Source organism: Coregonus clupeaformis, chromosome 36 (genome assembly GCF_020615455.1).
Source record: "Coregonus clupeaformis isolate EN_2021a chromosome 36, ASM2061545v1, whole genome shotgun sequence".
In the NCBI taxonomy this organism is placed as follows: domain Eukaryota; kingdom Metazoa; phylum Chordata; class Actinopteri; order Salmoniformes; family Salmonidae; genus Coregonus; species Coregonus clupeaformis.
In genome coordinates, this window is record NC_059227.1 from 40,621,713 (window position 1) to 40,648,999 (window position 27,287).

A 27,287-nucleotide genomic window follows, 5' to 3' on the forward strand; every position below is an offset into this window, starting at 1 on the left:
TAAACTGTTAAATATACTTTATTCCATGAAACATGAGCAGATGAAAGGGATTTCAAATGAAATATGTCCAACACCAAAACAAAAGTAACATTTATGTTTGAAATAAAACCAAAACAGGAAATCACGGATTAACAGAGAGGGTTTAAAAAGAAACATGTATATAACACTATTCAATTTCCTGCCCTATAAAACCATGTGATTATAAAACATGTTCAGAGAGAGAGAGGACTTCCCCACCCACTGTCCATTTAGATGCTGCCAGGTCTGTTAATGAAGGGTGATTCATACTGCTCTTCATCACCACCTTTCTGGTAACATGATGAATTAAAACCCGGAAGATAACTAGGAGGCTGTTTATCTCATAAAGCTGGAGGAGACTCTCACAAAGTACTCCCGAACTACGGCTGAATGACTGAGGAACCATAGACCACCGGTTTCTCAAAGTAAGCTTAAAGGGACACTTCGGGATTTTGGCAATGAGGCCCCTTTTTCTACTTCCCCAGAGTCAGATGAACTCGTGGGGAAGTAGATATAAAGGGCTCGTTGCCTAAATCTCCAAGTATCCCTTTAAAGACTCGTACTCTGTACTCTGGGTAGAAGTGATATAGGATCAGCTTACCCCAAACAGACCTATTCACTCCGCCCTCTGATACCACAAGCATATTGTCGTTCATGTACTCTGCAGCATCTCCAAAGTAACAATCATGTACTAGTAATAATAAATAAAAAGATGTCTTGTGCGTGTATTGGTAAAACAATGACACTAAAACAGGTTTTCATTCCCCAGTCTGCCTACAGACACCTCCAGGTGTTTCACCATATATGGTCCCTCCAGCTCATAACCCATCTTCCTGTAGTAGTTCCTAGTTCCCACACCTGAAACACAGAGACATTTCATATATTACAGAATATTCAAAACGTTGTGTAGCATGACAATGTCCAACAGGGAGGGATTAGAATACCAGACAGCCTGGACCATCCCGTCTACCAGACAGCCTGGACCATCCCGTCTACCAGACATCCTGGACCATCCCGTCTACCAGACAGCCTGGACCATCCCGTCTACCAGACAGCCTGGACCATCCCGTCTACCAGACAGCCTGGACCATCCCGTCTACCAGACAGCCTGGACCATCCCGTCTACCAGACAGCCTGGACAATCCCGTCTACCAGACAGCCTGGACCATCCCGTTTACGGCTTCCTCTGCATGGAGGAGACGGAGGCAGAGAGAGGAGACCCACCTGAGATGACGGCTAGTTTCCCGGAGCCGTGTTCCTCTGTGGCGATCCGCTCTGCTTCCTCCATCAGCATCATCCCGAAGCCCTGCAAACAGGAAGAACAACATAAAAAGATAAAAATCAACCACTGAGCTTAACAAAAACTCATCAGAGAGACTTTACACGGGCACAAGAGACAGTGATTCAGTTCATTTTAAAAACATCCGATTCAACAACAAACAAAAAAAAAGAAAGGTATTGATGATTAGTTTAGTAGCTAGTAAATAGTGCTGGGTTGGAACAAGAACTTGATCTGTAGTTCTACACTTGTCCAGGATCAGGGTCAGAGTGTGTGTGTGTACCTGGTTACCTGGTGCTGGAACTTGCTGGGGTCTCGGCTGCTGACCGGAACCACGCTGCCGTAGACGTGCAGCTCACGCACAATAGACACGCCCCCTTTCAGCTCGGGGCGAAACGATTGGGCGGAACAGCGCCGCAGACGCAGCAGACCAATCAGAATGTCCTGTTCTGGGTCCTCGTACGACAGGAAGGTCTCCCAGCCACCGTTGGCTACGTAGTCTCTACGGATCAGCTCCACCTGGTAGGGACGCACTTTGTGATGGATCTCCTGGATACCCACTTCTCTTGTTCTCACATCTCGACACTAAGGGATGACAGAAATGAAATGTGATCATGTATTCTAACTAGCTAACTACCGGTATGTATGACCAACCATAGTATGACCTAACATTTTATTGCAAATATACATTATTATAAAGCGGGTAGTTTAGATCGTGGATGCCGATTGGCTGAAACAGCATTCCAGCAGTGTGTATACCAGACAGTATACCACAGGTATGACACAAAACTACTTGTTTACTGCTCTAATTACATTGGTAACCAGTTTATAAACAGCAATAAGGTACGTCGGGGGCTTGTGGTTTATGGACAATATACCATTTCTAATGGCTGTATACTCTGCTTCGCATCGTGGCTAAGAACAGCCCTTAGCCACGGTATATTTAAGCAATAAGGCCCGAGGTGGTGTGGTATATGGCCAATATACCACAGCAAATGGCTGTTCTTAAGCACGACGCAACGCAGAGTGCCTGGATACAGCCCTTAGCCATGGTATATTGGCCATATACCACAAACCCCCGAGGTGCCTTATTGCTATTATAAATCTGGTTACCAACGTAACTAGAGAGGTACAAATAAATGGTTTTGTCATACGGTCTGATATACCCGATTTATAATGGCTGTCAGCCAATCAGCATTCAGGGCTCGAACGACTCCGTTTATAATGGCGATTATAAATCGTGTAGTTTGGGTCCTGGATGCTGATTGGCTGAAAAATGTGTAAATGTACGAGTATGATGTAAAAATACTTGTTTACTGTTCTATTTGAAGCATCATTACGAGCGTAAACGCAGTATTATTGGCCATATACCACACGACCTCTGGCTTTATTGCTTAATAATACATGGTGTAAAAACATTGTATTTCCATGTGGTTTAAGTCTCACCTCGGTCCCCATGTCTTTCATCCTGGCCAGAGCCAGCTCTCTGAGGTTACCATGCTCTACTCCAGAGCTCACCAGAGGCATGGGGATGTCCCTGAGACAGAGAGAGACACATAGCGACAGAGAGAGACAGGAGTGTATTTACAGTGTGTTCCAATATCCAAAATAGCATACTACTTATCATACAACATGCATTGGTGGTATGGCATGGTAGCGATGTTTCAACGTCCAACATACCACTTAGAATGCATGTCTAATGCAGTACATTACTTTATACTAAGTGTTATGATAGTGTGGATTTTGGAACCGAGCCGTACTGGGGAAGGGTACCCAAACATTTCTGCAGCATTGAAGGTCCCCAAGAACACAGTGGCCTCCATCATTCTTAAATGTAAAAGGTTTGGAACAACCAGGACTCTTCCTAGAACTGTCCGCCCGGCCAAACTGAGCAATCGGGGGAGAAGGGCCTTGGTCAGGGAGGTGACCAAGAACCCGAGGGTCAGTCTGACAGAGCTCTAGAGTTCCTCTGTGGAGATGGGAGAACCTTCCAGAAGGACAACCATCTCTGCAGCACTCCACCAATCAGGCCTTTATGGTAAAGTGGCCAGACGGAAGCCAATCCTCAGTAAAAGGCACATGACAGCCCGCTTGGAGTTTCCCAAAAGGCACCTAGAGAACTCAGACCATGAGAAACAAGATTCTCTGGTCTGATGAAACCAAGATTGAACTCTTTGGCCTGAATGCCAAGCGTCACTTCTAGAGGAAACCTGGCACCATCCATACGGTGAAGCATGGTGGTGGCAGCATCATGCTGTGGGGATCCTGAGCGCTCTGGATCAGGTTCTCAGACTGGGGCGAAGGTTCACCTTCCAACAGGACAACGACCCTAAGCACACAGCCAAGACAACACAGGAGTGGCTTCGGGACAAGTCTCTGAAAGTCCTTGAGTGGCCCAGCCAGAGCCCAGACTTGAACCCGATCGAACATCTCTGGAGAGACCTGAAAATAGCTGTGCAGCGATGCTCCCCATCCAACCTGACAGAGCTTGAGAGCATCTGCAGAGAAGAATGGGAGAAACTCCCCAAATACAGCTGTGCCAAGCTTGTACCGTCATACCCAAGAGGACTCGAGGCTGTAATCGCTGCCAAAAAGGTGCTTCAACAAAGTACTGAGTAAAGGGTCTGAATACTTATGTAAATGTGATATTTGTTTTTTTATTTTTAATAAATTAGCATTATGGGGTATTGTGTGTAGATTGATGAGATATTCTAAAATTGATTTAAAAAAATAATAATTAAGGCAGTAATGTAACAAAATGTGGAAAAAGTCAAGGGGTCTGAATACTTTCCAAAGGCATTGTACTTAATTTAGGGGGTATAAAGCTGTTCTCTGTCTTGGCACCTCAAATGGTGGAACCAGCTTCCCCCTGAAGCTAGGACAGCAGTCTCTGCCCAAATTCCAAAAGACGTGGTTGTCCCAACCTTGCGATCTTAAGATGAATGCACTAACTAGGTGGCTCTGGATAAGAGCGTCTGCTAAAACGACTACAATGTACTATACTGTACATACTTTACATAGTGATTCAGGACTTACAGATCCTCGACCTCTCATGCACACACACACACACACCTCTGGACGCGGTAGACTCTGGTCCAGGGTGGCACCAGTGCCAGGATGCGAGCCACCAGGTCCACCAGGGCAGACGGGGAGTAACTCTTATAGCGGCCGGTCTTCCACAGCTCGTACAGACCCGTACCCCTGATCACCAGGGTTGGGTACAGCTTCAACCCATCCGGCCTGAACGCTGGGTTCTCAAAGAACTCCTGGAGGGCAGAGGGGTTACAGACATACAAGTGTTAGAGATAAAGGGTTAAAAAGAGCCTCTCTGGCAGAATAGGACAACTCTTAGTTGAAATAGGATTTTGTGAGTTTGTCCTTGATTAAACTAGATGTGGTGGGGAGAAAAAAAAAACCCAGAAGAACCAGGCCTGCAGCACACAAAACAACTTGTTAACCATGGTACCAACAAGTTGATCAAAGGACGTGCGCTGCAGCTTAAACAAACAAGTAATGAGGGACTATTTGGGTCAGTCTGAACCAACCGGCCAGTCATCTTAGGACTTGAGCCTCATATTTCCCCTGAGAGGTAGATATGGTTTGTGGGCAGCACACAAAACAACTTTAACTAAGTGGACTGAGTGACGACAGATTATTTGGTCAGTCTGCGACAGACCGGTTCATATTTCTTATCCCCTTCCCCAGATGACACGTCCTGTCTGGCTGAGGAGACTGGAGGAGCCTGCCTAGTGGTAGATACACGTCCTGTCTGGCTAAGGGGACTAGAGGAGCCTGCCTAGTGGTAGATACACGTCCTGTCTGGCTAAGGGGACTAGAGGAGCCTGCCTAGTGGTAGATACACGTCCTGTCTGGCTGAGGAGACTGGAGGAGCCTGCCTAGTGGTAGATCCATCTAGGGTTGCAAAATTCTCTGGTTTTCTGGAAATCCTGCTTATTCCAGGAATCTTTCTGGAAAACCGGGGAATTTTGGGAAAGTTACCGGAATTTTACAATCCTGTCCTGTTTGGGGCTTGGAAGAGCCAGGTGCACAGTGGTAGATAACAGAGAGCGAGAGAGAGCTTGGGAACTGAGACGTCTGCAGACATACTGTAATGAGATTCCATTATCACCCCTAGCTCCAAGCTACAGCCTCCCAGCTGGGTCCTGTGATAGCAGCACAGCAAAACACAGCAGAGGGATCTGTCTACAGTCCAGGGGAGGGGAGAGCTGATAAAGAACAGGAGCTCCCAGTGACGCAGGTGTGTGTCAGTACGATAGGAGAGCAGGACAGTGACTCGAAGGAGACGTTTGGCCAAATACACCATTAATATCCTGCGCTCACACACCGACACACTCCGATTACTATCATACCCACACGCACGCAAACAGTGTGAGCACAATTCTTAAGGCCTCTTTACTGGGATACAGAGTATCTGATGCCTGATAGGTCTGGTAATGCCTGATAGAAGGTCTGGTAATGCCCGATAGAAGGTCTGGTAATGCCTGATAGAAGGTCTGGTAATGCCTGATAGAAGGTCTGGTAATGCCCGATAGAAGGCCCGATAGAAGGTCTGGTAATGCCCGATAGAAGGTCTGGTAATGCCCGATAGAAGGTCTGGTAATGCCCGATAGAAGGTCTGGTAATGCCCGATAGAAGGTCTGGTAATGCCCGATAGAAGGTCTGGTAATGCCCGATAGAAGGTCTGGTAATGCCCGATAGAAGGTCTGGTAATGCCTGATAGAAGGTCTGGTAATGCCCGATAGAAGGACTGGTAATGCCCGATAGAAGGTCTGGTAATGCCCGATAGAAGGTCTGGTAATGCCCGATAGAAGGACTGGTAATGCCCGATAGAAGGTCTGGTAATGTTAAATGTGCAACCACCTTTACTCCACACACAGAGACGCATACAAAGCTCTCCCTCGCCCTCCATTTGGCAAATCTGACCATAACTCTATCCTCCTGATTCCGGCTTATAAGCAAAAACTAAAGCAGGAAGCACCAGTGACTCGGTTAATAAAAAAAGTGGTCAGATGACGCAGATGCTAAGCTACAGGACTGTTTTGCTAGCACAGACTGGAACATGTTCCGGGATTCTTCAGACAGCATTGAGGAGTACACCACATCAGTCACTGGCTTCATCAATAAGTGCATCGATGATGTCGTCCCCACAGTGACCGTACGTACATACCCCAACCAGAAGCCATGGATTACAGGAAACATCCGCACTGAGCTAAAGGGTAGAGCTTCCGCTTTCAAGGAGCGGGCCTCTAACCCGGACGCTTATAAGAAATCCCGCTATGCCCTCCGACGAACCATCAAACAGGCAAAGAGTCAATACAGGACTAAGATTAAATCGTACTACACTGGCTCTGACGCTCGTCAGATGTGGCAGGGCTTGAAAACTATTGCAGACTACAAAGGGAAGCACAGCCGCGATCTGCCCAGGTGACACAAGCCTACCAGACGAGCTAAACCACTTCTATGCTCGCTTCGAGGCAAGCAACACTGAAGCATGCATGAGAGCACCAGCTGTTCCGGATGACTATGTGATCACGCTCTCCGTAGCCGATGTGAGTAAGACTTTTAAGCAGGTCAACATTCACAAGGCCGCAGGGCCAGACGGATTACCAGGACGTGTACTCCGAGCATGTGCTGACCAACTGGCAAGTGTCTTCACTGACATTTTCAACATGTCCCTGACTGAGTCTGTAATACCAACATGTTTCAAGCAGACCACCATAGTCCCCGTGCCCAAGGACTCTAAGATAACCTGCCTAAATGACTACCGACCCGTAGCACTGACGTCTGTAGCCATGAAGTGCTTTGAAAGGCTGGTCATGGCTCACATCAACAGCATTATCCCAGAAACCCTAGACCCACTCCAATTTGCATACCGCCCCAACAGATCCACAGATGATGCAATCTCTATTGCACTCCACACTGCCCTTTCCCACCTGGACAAGAGAAACACCTACGTGAGAATGCTATTCATTGACTACAGCTCAGCATTCAACACCATAGTGCCCTCTAAGCTCATCACTAAGCTAAGGATCCTGGGACTAAACACCTCCCTCTGCAACTGGATCCTGGACTTCCTGACGGGCCGCCCCCAGGTGGTAAGGGTAGGTAACAACACATCTGCCACACTGATCCTCAACACGGGGGCCCCTCAGGGGTGCGTGCTCAGTCCCCTCCTGTACTCCCTGTTCACCCATGACTGCATGGCCAGGCACGACTCCAACACCATCATTAAGTTTGCCGACGACAACAGTGGTAGGCCTGATCACCGACAACGATGAGAGAGCCTATAGGGAGGAGGTCAGAGACCTGGCCGTGTGGTGCCAGGACAACAACCTCTCCCTCAACGTGACCAAGACAAAGGAGATGATTGTGGACTACAGGAAAAAAAAGAGGACTGAGCACACCCCCATTCTCATCGACGGGGCTGTAGTGGAACAGGTTGAGAGCTTCAAGTTCCTTGGTGTCCACATCACCAACGAACTATCATGGTCCAAACACACCAAGACAGTTGTGAAGAGAGCACGACAAAGCCTATTCCCCCTCAGGAGACTGAAAAGATTTGGCATGGGTCCTCAGATCCTCAAAAAATTCTCACCATCGAGAGCATCCTGACTGGTTGCATCACCGCCTGGTATGGCAACTGCTTGGCCTCCGACCGCAAGGCACTACAGAGGGTAGTGCGTACGGCCCAGTACATCACTGGGGCCAAGCTTCCTGCCATCCAGGACCTCTATACCAGGCGGTGTCAGAGGAAGGCCCTCAAAATTGTCAAAGACTCCAGCCACCCCTAGTCATAGACTGTTCTCTCTGCTACCGCACGGCAAGCGGTACCAGAGTGCCAAGTCTAGGTCCAAAAGACTTCTCAACAGCTTCTACCCCCAAGCCATAAGACTCCTGAACAGCTAATCATGGCTACCCAGACTATTTGCACTGCCCCCCCACCCCATCCTTTTACGCTGCTGCTACTCTGTTAATTATTTATGCATAGTCACTTTAACTCTACCCACATGTACATATTACTTCAACTACCTCAACTAGCCAGTGCCCCCGCACATTGACTCTGCACCGGTACCCCCCTGTATATATAGCCTCCCTACTGTTATTTTATTTTACTTTGCTCTTTTTTTCTCAACACTTTTTTTGTTGTTGTTTATTTTAAAAAAAAGAAGAAAAAAAAGAAATGCACTGTTGGTTAAGGGCTGTAAGTAAGCATTTCACTGTAATGTCTGCACCTGTTGTATTCGGCGCATGTGGCCAATAAAATTTGATTTGATAGAAGGACTGGTAATGCCTGATAGAAGGTCTGGTAATGCCTGATAGAAGGTCTGGTAATGCCCGATAGAAAGACTGGTAATGCCCGATAGAAGGTCTGGTAATGCCCGATAGAAGGTCTGGTAATGCCCGATAGAAGGTCTGGTAATGCCTGATAGAAGGACTGGTAATGCCCGATAGAAGGTCTGGTAATGCCTGATAGAAGGTCTGGTAATGCCCGATAGAAGGTCTGGTAATGCCCGATAGAAGGTCTGGTAAATATTGATAGAAGACCAGTTAGAGTGATGTACCTTCCATCTGGGCCCGTGTTTGGCTCCCGAGTGGCGCAGCGGTCTAAGGCACTGCATCTCAGTGCTTGAAGCGTCACTACAGACCCCCCTGGTTCGGTTCCAGGCTGTATCACAACCGGCCGTGATTGGGAGTCCCATAGGGCGATGCACAATTGGCCCAGCGTTGTCCGGGTTTGGCCGGTGTAGGCCGTCATTGTAAATAAGAATTTGTTCTTAACTGACTTGCCTAGTTAAATAAAGTTTTTTTATTTATCACAAAGTGTCTTAGTATAGGAGTGCTGATCTAGGATGAGCTCCTCCCCTGTTCATGGAATCGTATTTATGATATTAAAGTAACTTTAAATATAACCTATAAATATAATGACAATATTAGTGAAATACTTTTCCTTCCAAATGTTTTTAATTAACCCTGTTAAAAAGCAGCTTTTCTTTGTTGGAATGGTGTGGGCGTACCCAACAAAAGAATGGTGTGGGTGTTTTTCAGGCATTAAAATACATGATTTAACATACATTTCTATTGGGCACAAAATAAATCTGAAACAACCAAAACGAACTGCAAATGCATCCAACATATTTGTAGAGTCACAAGCTTGATGTAGTCAATGCGTGCTAGGAATATGGGACCAAATATTAAAAACTTTTGACTACTTTATGGGTGTCAATAATTTTGACCTCTACCTTTGAGAAAAAAAAAGTACTTGTTAAACACAATCTTTCGCTGAGGAATTGTGTCTAAAATAATATAAATTTCCCAAATTTCTTGAGCATACACAATTTAGCTCAGTATTTCAATTATTTATTTTATACAGTCATTATTGCTAATCTTTTTCAAATTTTCAATTTCAGACCGCACTGTATTAATATAAAATCCAATGATTGATTTTGATTGGATCCTTCACATTGTAAAAGGTTAGACTGAGTGAGTCATTGTCTAGTATAGGTGGACTTGATCAACCTCAGCTGTAACCTGTTATCCCTTTACAGCGTGACTCTTACATCTGTAACAGGCAGCAACACTGATCAATGTCTTGGCAGCTCTTTGTAAATGAACAAAAGGAGGCAGACGTATCCAGAGGCCGTAGAAGAGAGATCATTTTACGCTAGCTGGCTCTGAATGGACTCCTATCCTAAACAATTCACACAAACCATACTGTTCTGGCTAGCTCAGATTCATGTTTTGTACTTTCCTATACACATGGTTCATTACTATAGCAACTATACACATGGTTCATTACTATAGCAACTATACACATGGTTCATTACTATAGCAACTATACACATGGTTCATTACTATAGCAACTATACACATGGTTCATTACTATAGCAACTATACACATGGTTCATTACTATAGCAACTATACACATGGTTCATTACTATAGCAACTATACACATGGTTCATTACTATAGCAACTATAGTGGACGTGTAACCAGGCTAGTGCAATGCAGCTCAGCAGTGTGAAAACGCTGTTCACACTCGCCCTTTTTCAATGAGTCTCTGACGCATGCATGCGTACAACCACACACGTACTGAACAGAGCCGAGCACGGGCATAGCAGTGAAGCCTCAGCACATTGTCTGACCTGCCACGGGATCATCCCAACCCGTAATGATCTACCCATTAAAAATCACTGTAATAGACTCTTCTCTGTAATGGGAAGCTATGAGCCACCACAGGCTGACTGGCTGGCTGGCAGGGCGCCATTTGGGACACAGATGGAGATGGAGAACCACGGCAGTGGGTTGGGTCCAGTCAGCATGCTGTGGAACAATTAGCTACCACACATTTAAAAAAATGGAGCTCTTTCAAAATCAGGGCCAGACCAATGTAGGAGAGGTTAGTTGGACTTGGCAACATTCTGCTCAAATATAAAAGTACAGTATATTTGTGCAAAATAGGTTTAGATCTTAACAAATCCTGACAAACTACAAACACATTTCATAGAATTTATCCTCTCCTGTAAAACGCTTGGCACTGAGTATTCTAAAACATTAGGAACACCTTCGTAATATTGAGTCGCACTTCCCCCTTTATGCCCTAAGAACAGCCTCAATTCGTCGGGGCGTGGACTCTACAAGGTGTCGAAAGCGTTCCACAGGGATGCTGGCTCATGTTGACTCCAATGCTTCCCACAGTTGTGTCGAGTTGGCTGGATGTCCTTTGGGTGGTGGGGACCATTCTTGATACAGACAGGAAACTGTGGAGCGTGAAAAACCCAGCAGCGTTGCAGTTCTTGACACAAACCGGTGCGCCTGGCAACTACTACCATACCCCGTTCAAAAGGCACTTCAATATTTTGTCTTGCCCGTTCACCCTCTGAATGACACACATACACAATCCATGTCTCAATTGTCCCAAGGCTTAAAAATCCTTCTTTAACCTGTCTCCTCCCCTTCATCTACACTGGTCGAAGTGGATTTAACAAGTGACTATGATCAATAAGGGATCATAGCTTTCACCTGGTCAGTCTATGTCATGGAAAGAGCAGGTGTTCCTAATGTTTTATACACTCAGTGTAGATACTGCTCCACGTCCCACTGTGTGTGTGTGTGACTCACTCTGAACTGCTCCACGTCCCGCTGTGTGTGTGTGTGTGTGTGTGTGTGTGTGTTACTCACTATGAACTGCTCCACGTCCCACTGTGTGTGTGTGTGTGTGTGTGTGTGTGTGTGTGTGTGTGTGAGTGAGTTACTCCCTATGAACTGCTCCACGTCCCGCTGTGTTTGTGTGTGTGTGTGTGAGTGTGTTACTCACTATGAACTGCTCCACGTCCCTCTCCATACCAACGTTAGGGAGGTCAGGCATCATGTGGGAGACCACCTTGAAACCTGCGTCTTTAGAGAAGTGGAACGACTCACACACCGCCCTCACCGTGTGACCTCTGGAAACACACACACAAATATTACACAGTGAGCTTGTAAAAGACACACACAACAATGTACTGAGTAAAGGGTCTGAATACTTATGTAAAATGTGATATCAGTTTTACATTTTTTGTAAATTTGCAAACATTTCTAAAAACCTATTTTTGCTTTTATGATTATGGGGTATTGTGTGTAGCTTGATGAAGGGGGAAAAAACTATTGAATCCATTTTAGAAAAGGCTGTAACGTAACAAAATGTGGAAAAAGTAAAGGGTCTGAATACTTTCCGAATACACAGTATAACCAGTGGCTATGACTAACATTTACATGACCCATTTTAGTCATTTAGCAGACGCTCTTATTCAGTGCGAGTTAGTCGTGAGTGCAAACATTTTCATACTTCCCCCCCCCCCTGTACTGGTCCCCCGTGGGAATCGAACCCACAACCCCTGGCGTTGAAAGCACCATGCACTACCAACTGAGCTACACGGGACCAGTGGCTATGACTAAGACTACAGACATACAGTGGGGAAAAAAAGTATTTAGTCAGCCACCAATTGTGCAAGTTCTCCTACTTAAAAATATGAGAGAGGCCTGTAATTTTCATCATAGGTACACATCAACTATGACAGACAAATTGAGAAAAAAAAATCCAGAAAATCACATTGTAGGATTTTTTATGAATTTATTTGCAAATTATGGTGGAAAATAAGTATTTGGTCACCTACAAACAAGCACGATTTCTGGCTCTCACAGACCTGTAACTTCTTCTTTAAAAGGCTCCTCTGTCCTCCACTCGTTACCTGTATTAATGGCACCTGTTAGAACTTGTTATCAGTATAAAAGACACCTGTCCACAACCTCAAACAGTCACACTCCAAACTCCACTATGGCCAAGACCAAAGAGCTGTCAAAGGACACCAGAAACAAAATTGTAGACCTGCACCAGGCTGGGAAGACTGAATCTGCAATAGGTAAGCAGCTTGGTTTGAAGAAATCAACTGTGGGAGCAATTATTAGGAAATGGAAGACATACAAGACCACTGATAATCTCCCTCAATCTGGGGCTCCACGCAAGATCTCAACCCGTGGGGTCAAAATGATCACAAGAACGGTGAGCAAAAATCCCAGAACCACACGGGGGGACCTAGTGAATGACCTGCAGAGAGCTGGGACCAAAGTAACAAAGCCTACCATCAGTAACACACTACGCCGCCAGGGACTCAAATCCTGCAGTGCAGACGTGTCCCCCTGCTTAAGCCAGTACATGTCCAGGCCCGTCTGAAGTTTGCTAGAGTGCATTTGGATGATCCAGAAGAGGATTGGGAGAATGTCATATGGTCAGATGAAACCAAAATATAACTTTTTGGTAAAAACTCAACTCGTCGTTTTGGAGGACAAAGAATGCTGAGTTGCATCCAAAGAACACCATACCTACTGTGAAGCATGGGGGTGGAAACATCATGCTTTGGAGCTGTTTTTCTGCAAAGGGACCAGGACGACTGATCTGTGTAAAGGAAAGAATGAATGGGGCCATGTATCGTGAGATTTTGAGTGAAAACCTCCTTCCATCAGCAAGGGCATTGAAGATGAAACGTGGCTGGGTCTTTCAGCATGACAATGATCCCAAACACACCGCCCGGCAACGAAGAAGTGGCTTCGTAAGAAGCATTTCAAGGTCCTGGAGTGGCCTAGCCAGTCTCCAGATCTCAACCCCATAGAAAATCTTTGGAGGGAGTTGAAAGTCTGTGTTGCCCAGCGACAGCCCCAAAACAATCACTGCTCTAGAGGAGATCTGCATGGAGGAATGGGCCAAAATACCAGCAACAGTGTGTGAACACCTTGTGAAGACTTACAGAAAACGTTTGACCTGTGTCATTGCCAACAAAGGGTATATAACAAAGTATTGAGAAACTTTTGTTATTGACCAAATACTTATTTTCCACCATCATTTGCAAATAAATTCATTAAAAATCCTACAATGTGATTTTCTGGATTTTTTTTTCTCATTTTGTCTGTCATAGTTGACGTGTACCTATGATGAAAATTACAGGCCTCTCTCATCTTTTTAAGTGGGAGAACTTGCACAATTGGTGGCTGACTAAAGACTTTTTTTCCCCACTGTATGAGTCATGACTAACATTAACATATGATTAGTAGCTACGACTCCATTCAAACCCCGGGTCTCTGCCCTTTAGATCAAATACAATTTTATTCGTGACCTGTTTGGCTAACAACAGGTGTAGACTAACAGTGAAATGCTTACTGACGGGTCCTTCCCCCCAACAATACAGAGAGAAAATAAAAATAGAAATAACACATACACAATGAGTAACGATAACTTGGCTACACACGCGGGTCGATGTGCAGGGGTACGAGGTAATGGAGGTAGATATGTACTACATATAGGGAGGGGTAAAGTGATATATAATCGATAGTAGCAGAGACAGTAACTAGGCAACAGGATAGATAATAAACCGTAACAGCAGTGTATGTGACGAGTCAAAATGAGTTGGTGCAAAAAAGAGTCAATGCAGATAGTTAAATAGCTAACCAAAAGCTACCCGGACTAACTATTTAGCAGTCCTATGGCCTGGGGGTAGAAGCCGTTCAGGGTCCTGTTGGTTCCAGACTTGGTGCATCGGTACCGCTTGCCGTGCGGTAGCAGAGAGGACAGTCCATGACTTGGGTGGCTGGAGTCTTTGACAATTTATAGGGTCTTACTCTGACACCGCCTGGTATAGAGGTCCTGGATGGCAGGGAGCTCGGCACAGAGGAACTTGAAGCTCTCGACCCGCTCCACTACAGCCCTGTCGATGTGGATAGGGGCGTGTTGTTGCCTGCCCTCACCACCTGGGGGAGGCAGGAAGTCCAGGATCCAGTTGAAGAGGGAGGTGTTCAGTCCCAGGGTCCTTAGCTTAGTGATGAGCTTGGAGGGGACTATGGTGTTGACCGCTGAGCTGTAGTCAATGATCAGCATTCTTACATAGGTGTTCCTCTTGTCCAGGTGGGAAAGGGCAGTGTGGAGTGCAATAGAGATTGCATCATCTGTGGATTTGTTGGGGCAGTATGCGAATTGGAGTGGGTCTAGAGTTTCTGGTGACATATGACTAGCGGCTATGAGTTTTACTAATGACATATGACAAGTGACATATCACTAGCAGTCGCTATGACTCCATTTAAAACCCCTTGACCCTTAACCCCTGCCCTCTGACCTGTTGGTGTCTCGTGCTACGTCCTCGTAGACGCTCTGAACCCCTATCACTCACACACACACACTCTCCAGTTACCTTGGACACTCACCTGTTGGTGTCTCGTGCTACGTCCTCGTAGACGCTCTGGACCCCTATCTCCAGCCGGGTACAGCCGTACCCCAGCATGTCACTGAGGTGTCTCTTCAGACAGTAGTCAGGACGCGTCTCAATGGTGATGCCAACACACTTGGTGTTACTGCGTTCTGAGTACCTAGACAGGAAAGGGAGGAGTGAGTTAGTTGTCAGTAACAGGCCTCTGATACCAAAGAACTAGAATGAGATTCTATTTCTATGGCTGATAGGGTCAGATTGAGGGTATGGGTCATCTATCCAGCCCCCTGGGTCAGATTGAGGGTATAGGTCATCTATCCAGCCCCCTGGGTCAGATTGAGGGTATAGGTCATCTATCCAGCCTTCTGCTCCAACCTCTGTATGCCTGTCTGTCTTTCAGAGGGGTTGTGATAAAGCGGAACACAAATTCCTGTTGGACCTTGTTTACAATTGGACAATAAAGGAATCGTAATCTGATTATAGATCTGTGATCAGTGGCGGCTCCTGAAAAAATTCTCAGGGGGGGCAATTTTTCTGATGATTTAGGTGACCTATACACATTTTAAAAAAGATATGTCCAGCAACAACATGAAGACAGGGGCAGCATATAAGTCAATACCAGAAGCATTTATTGACTGATCTCAAAAGTGTTGGCTTACCAGGGTTGGTGGAGCCCTCAGTTTCATCTTTGCCTCGCAAAGCTAACTCAAACACTCCGCAAAACTTCACACACTGGATTAGCCGGCTGAGGATGTGGCGGTTCTTGCTAATGTCGTAGTAAATATATTTGTTATAGTGAATATGGAATATGATATGTTGAGTAAAATGTTGTGCTAAGATCTATTTAGGTCAGGAGCTGGTTATAAGTTCTGTTCCTATCCAATAACAATGGACAAAAGGGTCCTATCTTGTCAGCCTTGTCAGTTTCAGTTCTCCAGTAAACTTGTGATTATCAACACTAACCTCATCGTTGTGGCGGCGGACAGCTAGCCTGTATCCCTCATCCAGTTGAGTGGGAATGTTCACTCTCCCCAAAGCAGACAATCTCAAACAGCTATCCATGTGGGTCTTTGACAGCTCATGTTTCTTAATCTTTCCTGAAAGATGGTGCATGTCCGTTACACACCAGTCGCTGTCCAAGCGGTGCTGTCTGCCGTGCCGCCTTCAGGGTGAAAGAGTAAGCAGGGGGTAGCAGCAGACTGCATTAGCTACATCGCAGCCTGCTAGCCAGGTTTTTCGTTCGTACCAATTTTTGGAAAATCCTCGGGTGTAGGACTTCCCCCTTTTAGTAGAAACCTGTTGAATTATTAAATTTGGTCTGGGAGGTCCTAATTGTTTCGTTGCCAATTTATCTTCATTTGTTCGCCGACAAAAAGGAACTTCTTTCAAAGACACAATCGAGTTGCACTGAACCCTAGCCATTTTGATAGTAGTAGTGAATTGATTGACGAGGCTACCCGCTCTTTTCTTAGTTACGTTCATGGTTATGTTACGTATGACGAAAGCGCGTAAGTGCAAGCCCTCAGAAACCCATAGAGATTGTATTGAAAGCTCTGATATTTGAAAAAATAGATTTTACATGGGAGTCTATGACAGACTTCTGGGCGATTTTCAACCTGACTGAAATCGCCCCAAAAGGGGGGGCCATTTGAAGCACGACTTTAGCCTGATTGGACATTTAGTGGCACTGTGGCAGATCAGACGTCTAGATTACAACACTGATAACTACTGTTGCCGTGATATAATTGATTAGAAAAAAAATCCCTTCCTTTTCCCGTTTGGCAGTGCGTCGCCCATATCGCCCTAATGAACACACCGCCCCTGTCTGTGATTACATTAGGGGCAACCTCTATCTCAAGCGCAAGTACCTGGACAACCCCACTTCAATTCACTGGCAGGAAAATCACATCATAAAATGGCACAACAAAGTTAGATTTTCTCTGTGTATCTTCTGCCCCCTTGAAACTGTAGGGCCAACGAGAGCAGATTCAGGATGTATTGAGATTAGACATCTACGTCTTCAGTCTGGCTGTCATTTTCTCAATTTGGAAAGGTTTGATAACGATCCTCCTCATAATCTAGACCAGCCATCAGGTTTGATAACGATCATCCTCCTCATAATCTAGACCAGCCATCAGGTTTGATAACGATCATCCTCCTCATAATCTAGACCAGCCATCAGGTTTGATAACGATCATCCTCCTCATAATCTAGACCAGCCATCAGGTTTGATAACGATCATCCTCCTCATAATCTAGACCAGTCATCTCAGCTCATACTCCAACCTATTACTGGGAACATAATGTCCATTCTAACAATCTGATGACTGACTTAAGACAATCATAGGAGTTATTGCTCCGGAGAACACATCAGATTGGCTGATATTAGTCAATAAAAATGCTATTATCTGAATGGTTATTTGCAGGTTACATGCTGAAGCTTTTCTCATTAAGCGAACGGAGGCATAGTGGGACTCGGAGAAACAGGACTGCTTTATCATGCACACAAGCCAGTGAGCACACCTGCTTACACTGGCAGAGAGGCGCTTAGACAGGCAGACAGGGAGACAGGTGCAGACACAGGCAGACACAGCAGAGAAGGGCCTCGAACGTCTCAGCCTGATAAACAGCCACAACAATTAGTGTAATCTGTCTTAACGAACCTGCTGATAACACTGCTGGATGAGCAATACAGGAGCGTGCCTTCTCAGCCACTAGGGACTAAATACCCTGACTAACAAACAAGCCCTCAGGGTCCAGACCTCCATTCCCCTACTCCTCGATCACATCCCTCGATCTTCTATTAATGTCCCTGAAGTCACACGAAACGTCTCCCTCCTACCGTATCGAAGGGCCAAAGAACGAGTCATGTTTTAACTCCCAAAGATCCCCCGCTCAACAAAATACAAAATGAATAAAACCGTTTTTTTTGTTTGTTTTTTTAAGGAACTCAGTCCAGCTTTAAACTTACTCTTGAAAGTTGTAATAGTAGAATGCACAAGGTGACATTTCTAAATTGGGTCGTGCATCATTTTCATTTTAGTCATTTAGCAGACGCTCTTATCCAGAGTGACTTACAGTTAAGTGAGTGCATACATTTTTCTAATTTTTTTTTTTCTTCTTCATACTGGTTCCCCGTGGGAAACGAACCCACAAACCCTGGTGTTGCAAACGCCACGCTCTACCAACTGAGCTACACGGGACAGTTCCTCTTGTCATGTTAGTCATTGCAAACCTTTATAACTTGTCAGAAATGTCCAGATCAACTAGCGTTTTTTTATTTTGTTTTTTAAGCCCATAGATTATTGTAATTGTTTTAGGTCACTCAAATATCACATGAATAGACATTAGACATTGCAAAACTGTATAGAATTGCAAGAAAATAAGCTTTAAACTTGCAAAATTCTCTCCACCAACAGGAGGGGTGTGAACAGTGTGTGTCATGAACAGAGCTGGTGCCCATAGAATGGAAGGTTTGGGAACCCCAGGGTGTAAAGGTTTGGGAACCCCAGGGTGTAAAGGTTTGGGAACCCCAGGGTGTAAAGGTTTGGGAACCCCCCAGGGTGTAAAGGTTTGGGAACCCCAGGGTGTAAAGGTTTGGGAACCCCCCAGGGTGTAAAGGTTTGGGAACCCCAGGGTGTAAAGGTTTGGGAACCCCCAGGGTGTAAAGGTTTGGGAACCCCCCAGGGTGTAAAGGTTTGGGAACCCCAGGGTGTAAGGTTTGGGAACCCCAGGGTGTAAAGGTTTGGGAACCCCAGGGTGTAAAGGTTTGGGAACCCCAGGGTGTAAAGGTTTGGGAACCCCAGGGTGTAAAGGTTTGGGAACCCCAGGGTGTAAAGGTTTGGGAACCCCAGGGTGTAAAGGTTTGGGAACCCCAGGGTGTAAAGGTTTGGGAACCCCCCAGGGTGTAAAGGTTTGGGAACCCCAGGGTGAAAAGGTTTGGGAACCCCAGGGTGTAAAGGTTTGGGAACCCCAGGGTGTAAAGGTTTGGGAACCCCAGGGTGTAAAGGTTTGGGAACCCCAGGGTGTAAAGGTTTGGGAACCCCCAGGGTGTAAGGTTTGGGAACCCCCAGGGTGTAAAGGTTTGGGAACCCCAGGGTGTAAAGGTTTGGGAACCCCAGGGTGTAAAGGTTTGGGAACCCCAGGGTGTAAAGGTTTGGGAACCCCAGGGTGTAAAGGTTTGGGAACCCCAGGGTGAAAAGGTTTGGGAACCCCCCAGGGTGTAAAGGTTTGGGAACCCCCCAGGGTGTAAAGGTTTGGGAACCCCAGGGTATAAAGGTTTGGGAACCCCAGGGTGAGAAGGTTTGGGAACCCCAGGGTGAGAAGGTTTGGGAACCCCAGGGTGAGAAGGTTTGGGAACCCCAGGGTGTAAAGGTTTGGGAACCCCAGGGTGTAAAGGTTTGGGAACCCCAGGGTGTAAAGGTTTGGGAACCCCAGGGTGAAAAGGTTTGGGAACCCCAGGGTGTAAAGGTTTGGGAACCCCAGGGTGTAAAGGTTTGGGAACCCCAGGGTGAGAAGGTTTGGGAACCCCAGGGTGTAAAGGTTTGGGAACCCCCCAGGGTGTAAAGGTTTGGGAACCCCCCAGGGTGTAAAGGTTTGGGAACCCCCCAGGGTGTAAAGGTTTGGGAACCCCCCAGGGTGTAAAGGTTTGGGAACCCCCCAGGGTGTAAAGGTTTGGGAACCCCAGGGTGTAAAGGTTTGGGAACCCCCAGGGTGTAAAGGTTTGGGAACCCCAGGGTGTAAAGGTTTGGGAACCCCAGGGTGTAAAGGTTTGGGAACCCCAGGGTGTAAAGGTTTGGGAACCCCAGGGTGTAAAGGTTTGGGAACCCCAGGGTGTAAAGGTTTGGGAACCCCAGGGTGTAAAGGTTTGGGAACCCCAGGGTGTAAAGGTTTGGGAACCCCAGGGTGTAAAGGTTTGGGAACCCCAGGGTGTAAAGGTTTGGGAACCCCAGGGTGTAAAGGTTTGGGAACCCCAGGGTGTAAAGGTTTGGGAACCCCAGGGTGAAAAGGTTTGGGAACCCCAGGGTGTAAAGGTTTGGGAACCCCAGGGTGTAAAGGTTTGGGAACCCCCAGGGTGTAAAGGTTTGGGAACCCCAGGGTGTAAAGGTTTGGGAACCCCAGGGTGTAAAGGTTTGGGAACCCCAGGGTGTAAAGGTTTGGGAACCCCCCAGGGTGTAAAGGTTTGGGAACCCCCCAGGGTGTAAAGGTTTGGGAACCCCCCAGGGTGTAAAGGTTTGGGAACCCCAGGGTGTAAAGGTTTGGGAACCCCAGGGTGTAAAGGTTTGGGAACCCCCCAGGGTGAAAAGGTTTGGGAACCCCTTGTCTACAGCATGTGCTCCATTTCAAGCTAGAGATCAGTGCCATCTGGTGGAACAAACTAACCATTACACTCCATTTTAGTCATTTAGCAGACGCTCTCATCCAGAGCGACCTACAGTTTAGTGAGTGCATACATTTTTCATACTGGCCCCCCCGTGGGAAACGAACCCACAACCCTGGCGTTGCAAGCGCCACGCTCTACCAACTGAGCTACAGGAGGACTACAGAGAGCAACCATTTCACAAAGAGAGACCAGAGGGAGCAAAGAGTCCTCCATATAACATGAGATATATTGTAGGGTCTAGTTAGTACCTGACAGCCTGTTAGCTTGTTAGGGGCGCGTCCTGACCGGGTTATGGGGCGCGTCCTGACCGGGTTATGGGGCGCGTCCTGGCCGGGTTATGGGGCGCGTCCTGGCCGGGTTATGGGGCGCGTCCTGGCCGGGTTATGGGGCGCGTCCTGGCCGGGTTATGGGGCGCGTCCTGGCCGGGTTATGGGGCGCGTCTTGGCCGGGTTATGGGGCGCGTCCTGACCCGGGTTATGGGGCGCGTCCTGACCGGGTTATGGGGCGCGTCCTGACCGGGTTATGGGGCGCGTCCTGGCCGGGTTATGGGGCGCGTCCTGGCCGGGTTATGGGGCGCGTCCTGGCCGGGTTATGGGGCGCGTCTTGGCCGGGTTATGGGGCGCGTCCTGACCCGGGTTATGGGGCGCGTCCTGACCGGGTTATGGGGCGCGTCCTGGCCGGGTTATGGGGCGCGTCCTGACCCGGGTTATGGGGCGCGTCCTGACCGGGTTATGGGGCGCGTCCTGGCCGGGTTATGGGGCGCGTCCTGACCCGGGTTATGGGGCGCGTCCTGACCGGGTTATGGGGCGCGTCCTGGCCGGGTTATGGGGCGCGTCCTGACCCGGTTATGGGGCGCGTCCTGACCGGGTTAGAGTGGGTAGTGGTAAAACCCGATGGCTTCAGCTACGTCGTTAGAGGCATAGAATTAGGAATACTAGAATGGACATGAACCTTCTTACGATGGTCCACAGGTCAGCCATGTTTGTCAGGGAGTTGGTCAACCATGGTTTGCCAGTGCTATGATAAGATTGTTTTACACTATGAATGTGAAGAATTTATTTGCTCTGTATGCATGTTAGCTAGCTAGCCAGTTTTAGAGGAATGATTCCATTAATTAGCCAATATGCTAACAGTCCACTCAAACAATGCAGTCAATCCACAGCCACGCACTGACTCAAATCAGTTGATGATAGGACTTAAGACAAGTTGTAAATGCAACAAGTACTGATGTTGTATCATTTAACAGCAATCACAGATTTTTGTTTACATATATTTTAGACGTTATTTATACAGAAGATTTGTATAAAACCTGTATAAACTGTATTTATAATTATATGACAACATTTTAGGTAATTCTATTACACAATTTGTGATACATCACATGCTGTACTTTTCTTTTCCTTTCCAAGTAAAGCAGGAAATGCATCACGTATGCCTCTCCTGCCATTCATTCCAACTGGACGGTAATTTTCCATGAAGAAAAATAGGTGGGACTTGCTTTAACTCTTTGCTTTAAGTATTTTCGTGGTAGTTTAAAAATGTTTAACTAGAGCCAAGAAGTCAAATATAGTCAGTTAAATTTAGTAAAATAATTGGTCTGATTACTTCGATAGACTACACAATCAATCTTATTACTTTGGATTGTGGGGCAGTTAGATCACATATAACTACACACACACACTAGCCTACTACACTCTTATACACTCTCCTACTAGAGAACCACCGTTTATGTAATACAGTACAGAAGACAAGGAGGCATTGTGGAAGTTTAAAATAAATAAATAAAAACGTAATTTCTTAAATCAAATGATGAAGCTGTTAAAAGAAATTTATGACTGGATGGATAAAGGATACAGAGATGGAGGGATGGATGAGGGGATGGAGGGGATGGGGGATGGAGGGATGAGGGGATGGAGGGATGAGGGGATGGAAGACCTGATGGATGGATGAGGGGATGGAGGGGATGGATGGATGAGGGGATGGAGGGATGAAACGAGGTTCAGTTGGACTGATTGGTATGATAAAAGTATGAATGTATGGTTGAAGGTGTGGGTGGTGTGTGGGGGGGATTGGTAGACCAAGGTGCCATACCCTTTAAGTTGTCTACGACGCTTTGCAAGTCCCACCTAATTAGACTGGTTTTGGATTTCTCCCTGACCAAGATAGCTGCCATTTTCACCCCCTTTATGGAACTTTGAGGGATTATGACATCACAGATCCCCCCCTCTTGTAAGTCATTTAATAGGATCTCTATGATTGGAGGTGTGTCCTGACAGGGTTAGGGGTGTGTCCTGACAGGGTTAGGGGTGTGTCCTGACAGGGTTAGGGGTGTGTCCTGACAGGGTTAGGGGTGTGTCCTGACAGGGTTAGGGGTGTGTCCTGACAGGGTTAGGGGTGTGTCCTGACAGGGTTAGGGGGAGGGGTTAGTAGCATTACCTGACGGCCTCAGCTACGTTGTTAGAGGTGTGTCCTGACAGGGCGTCGTGGAGGTTCCTGATGAAGTGGTCTCTGTACTCCTCAGCCAGGGCCATGAAAGTCCCTCCCATCACTATGAACTCCACCTTGTCCACGCTGTGGCCCAGCTGCTTCAACTGGACAGGACAGACGGGAGAGACTTTGGAAAAAGCACTACGTAAAACGCAAGTCATTATTACTCTATGACAGCGGCAAGCACTTCTGTAGCGCGGGCCGTGACGGGAGACGGTACTGCTGGCTATCTAGAGCTGTGTGCGGGAACGTGTCACTGACCTGTTCCACTCGGTGTCTGGTCTGCAGGTAGGGATCATAACGTGCTCTGATGGCTCTCATAGATGTCGGCTGACAGGGGGGAAGAATTATAGAAGACACCCTTTAGACTCAACACAATGCCTGAACGGCGTACAGGGAGTTGGTACTGAGCTTGTAGGCTTTAGGGAGAACCGTTTTTATTTTAATGGTTTACCTCATAGCCAGTGTAAGACTGTGTGGAGTATTCAAAGTCTGAGTCCGGCCCACCTGGACAGTAGCTGTTGAAGTAGACACAGAGTCACAATTAAATAGCTGGTTGTTTTTTCTGATCAATAAATACATAGCTGTTTAGTTTTATAATCAATTATTTTTTTTATTTTTTTATAATCAATAGGACACTGTGGCCAGAGTTCTTCTGGTCTCACTGAAGCTACATCATTTATGTACTCACACACAGATGTTTCCTGTGAAGTTGATGTGAGGGCAGCGATGGGGTTTACACATCACTGCCACTACTGCGATCTGGACAAAGAGACAAGCAACAACATCACATTCCTTGTGATCTCTACAACTTCATTTCAAATTGTAAATGCTTGTGCACTGTAAGTAGCAGGACCCTGAAAACAGACAGATAGACAGGTACGTACCCCGCTGGCAGTGCGGATAGGTTTAGCCTTGAGTTTAGGCACCAGGGCACGTCGGTAGTGGGGTGGAACAGCAGCTATGATGTCTACCAGCCTAGGCTGGGCTGACAGACCATATTTAGCGGAGCACTTGGTCTTCACCCTGATAATGAAGTGTAAAGAAGAGTTTTAAAAGGGAGGTTAGTGGAAGTCCATTCAGGGTTGTATTCATTAGTGCAAACCGTAGCAAAACATTTTTTTTTTTCATCTGATATGAAAATTAAGAGTTTCTATTGGACAAATTTGAGCTTAAGACAGGTTTCTGGCATGACATAATGCTTTGTTTACTTGGTGGGTCACAAGACACCTCTCCCCCAGGGCTTTAGCAAGGTGGTGGACTGGGAGCTTTTAGATACACTACCTGACCAAAAGTATGTGGCCACCTGCTCGTCCAATATCTCCTTCCAGAATCATGGGCATTAATATGGAGTTGGTCCCCCCTTTGCTGCTATAACAGCCTCCACTCTTCTGGGAAGGCTTTCCACTAAATGCTGTAACATGTGGTCCTCTGTAGCTCAGCTGGTAGAGCACGGCGCTTGTAACGCCAAGGTAGTGGGTTCGATCCCAGGGACCACCCATACACACACAAAAAAAAATGTATGCAGGCATGACTGTAAGTCAATTTGGATAAAAGCATCTGCTAAATGGCATATTATATTATTATTATAATATTGCTGCGGGGACTTGGTTCCAGTCAGCCACAGGCGCATTAGTGAGGTCGGGCACTGATGTTGGGTGATTAGGCCTGGCTCGCAGTCGGCGTTCCAATTCATTCCAAAGGTGTTCGATGGGGTTGAGGTCAGGGCTCTATGCAGGCTAGTCAAGTTCTTCCACACCGATTTTGACTAACCATTTCTGTATGGACCTCGCTTTGTGCACGGGGGCATTGTCATGTTGAAACAGGAAAGGGTCTTCCCAAACTGTTGCCACAAAGTTGGAAGCACAGAATTGTCTAGAATGTCATTGTATGCTGTAGCGTTAAGATTTCCCTTCACTGGAACTAATGGACCTAGCCCGAACCATGAAAAACAGCCCAGACCATTATTCCTCCTCCACCAATCTTTACAGTTGGTACTATGAATTGGGACAGGTAGCGTTCTCCTGGCATTCACCAAAACAAGATTTGTCCATCGGACTGCCAGATGGTGAAGCGTGATTCATCACTCCAGAGAACATGTTTCCACTGCTCCAGAGTCCAATGGAGGCGAGCTTTACACCACTCCAGCCGACATTTGGCATTGCACATGGTGATCTTAGGCTTGTGTGCAGCTGCTCGGCCATGGAAACCCATTTCATGAAGCTCCCGACGAACAGTTATTGTGCTGACGTTGCTTCTAGAGGCAGTTTGGAACTCGGTAGTGAGTGTTGCAACCGAGGACAGACGATTTTTACGCGCTACGCACTTCAGCACTCGGCGGTCCCGTTCTGTGAGCTTGTGTGGCCTACCACTTCGCGGCTGAGCAGTTGTTGCTCCTAGACGTTTACACTTCACAGTAACAGCACTTACAGTTGACTGGGGCAGCTCTACCAGGGCAGAAATCTGACAAACTAACTTATTGGAAAGGTGGCATCCTATGAAGGTGACATGTTGAAAGTCACTGAGCTCTTCAGTAAGGCCATTCAACTGCCAATGTTTGTCTATGGAGATTTCATGGCTGTGTGCTCGATTTTATACACCTGTCAGCAACGGGTGTGGCTGGAATAGCCGAATCCACAATTTTGAAGGTGTGTCCACATACTTTTGCTTAGTGGTTAAGAGCATTGTGCCAGTAACCAAAAGGTCGCTGGTTCTAATCCCCCAGCCGACTAGGTGAAAAATCTGCCGATGTGCCCTTGAGCAAGGCACTTAACCCTAAATGCTCCTGTAAGTCGCTCATCTGCTAAATGACAAAAATATAATATATATATATATATATATATATATATATATAGTGTAGATGCGAATCGTAACCAATTACCAAATGCAGTCCTTGGAGAGCTGTTGATTAGGGTTAGGTAGCTAACGTTTGGTTAGGTTGAGGTTAGGGAGCTAACATTTGGTTAGGTTGAGGTTAGGGTTAGGTAGCTAACATTAGGTTGAGGTTCTTACTTGTTGAGGTTGATGTCTTTTCCTTCTTCATGCGCCTCGACCAGCTGATTGATGACATCAGCAATGGTCATCATCATCAACTCTGCTCGGCTCAGATCAGCTGGCAAAGTAGTTCGGTAACATTAGCTAGCTAACGTTACACAGTAACAACATAGATACATAGCAAGCTTTTTAGATACTCAACCCATACCTAGCGTTCTCATTTTTTTTATGAGTCTACAAAAATGGAGATCGGGTTGGTTGTTTATATAGAAATGCAGCTTTGCCTAGCTAGTTAGCTGAATGGTAAGTTAGCAGCAAGGCTAATTTAGCAAACCAAGCAGAGAGAACCATTTCTGAAATGTAGAAGGTAGTTCCACAAGCTTACTCTTTTTTTTGGCTTCCCCATATCTTCGGTTACGTCGACACTCTCAATTCACAATATGAAACGCGTTATAAAGCCTACAATAACTTAGAGAAGGGAGAGAATTGTCAACAACACCACCACGCAATCATGCTTGCACGAGTCATGCCGTCCGCTGCTGGAAACTGTCGTAAAATAACATCAACGCACAGCGCTTCTTTTTTTATTCCCAAAGATTCCCTGTCAATAAGAAAATAATGTCAAATGTTGGACGCTGTCTCAATTGAAAGGAGCTTTTGAAAAATGCATCCGACATCAATAATTATAATATTTTCCACGAACTTTTACTATAAACAGACAGTATGTTTTCTGATACAAATGTAAGAAAAAAAAAAGATCTTCAATAAATCAGGATATTCTCGAACAGTTATTCCTGAGGATCAGGCCTTTGCACAAATCTACAAGTGTGGCGTAATTTGGATCCCAACTAAATCGGGTTAAGGTTTCAGGACAGTTTAGGATGACTTCAGTGATCTCTACGGGCGCTTTCAGGAAATGCAACAGGTGGAACCCTTGAATCATCAGCTATTCCTGGACCCATCATAGCCAGGCACAGAAATTAGACGTGTCTCAACCATCACAACTGTTCTTGTTTACTGTTGTTGTATACTGCATGTCTTGTGTGTTCCCCACCAGAAAAGGATCTGAAGACTAAATGTGTGGTGGAGATGGAGGGGAACCAGACCGTGTTGACTCCAGCTAGTCAGAACCTGAGCAAGGGAGATCCCAGGTAGGACCAAACCCACACATACATTTACATAATCATTTAGCAGACGCTCTTATCCAGAGCGACTTACAAATTGGCGCATTGAACTTATGATAGCCAGTGGGACAACCACTTTTCTTTTCTTTTTATGGGGGCGGGGGGGGTAGAAGGATTACTTTATACTATTCCAGGTATTCCTTAAAGAGGTAGGGTTTCAAGTGTCTCCGAAACACACACGTACCTTTCAGC

At 46.3% G+C, this 27,287-nt stretch overlaps 1 protein-coding gene across 1 annotated transcript; it reads right to left on the reverse strand.

Annotated features, from left to right (window-relative positions):
* Positions 1–26,465, reverse strand: LOC121552269 (elongator complex protein 3). Its single transcript, XM_041865045.2, has 14 exons — positions 26,297–26,465; positions 25,930–26,029; positions 23,805–23,943; positions 23,609–23,679; positions 23,372–23,435; positions 23,179–23,247; positions 22,867–23,021; positions 15,047–15,208; positions 11,634–11,760; positions 4,370–4,563; positions 2,744–2,834; positions 1,589–1,882; positions 1,243–1,324; positions 1–876 (listed from the first exon to the last, which is right to left on the reverse strand). The coding sequence occupies exons 2-14, from the start codon at positions 26,004–26,006 to the stop codon at positions 764–766; spliced, it is 1,638 nt and encodes a 545-aa protein (XP_041720979.2). The 5' UTR covers positions 26,007–26,029; positions 26,297–26,465; the 3' UTR covers positions 1–763.
* Between the last annotated feature and the right edge of the window lie 822 nt (positions 26,466–27,287).

Excerpts from the sequence above, each read along its gene's own strand:
- LOC121552269 (XM_041865045.2), bottom strand. The coding sequence starts at position 26,006 with ATGATGATGACCATTGCTGATGTCATCAATCAGCTGGTCGAGGCGCAT. Across the intron at positions 23,944-25,929 it reads AAAGACATCAACCTCAACAA|GGTGAAGACCAAGTGCTCCG; the intron begins GTAAGAACCTCA and ends CTTCATTATCAG. Across the intron at positions 4,564-11,633 it reads GGGACGTGGAGCAGTTCATA|GAGTTCTTTGAGAACCCAGC; the intron begins GTGAGTAACACA and ends TCTGCCCTCCAG.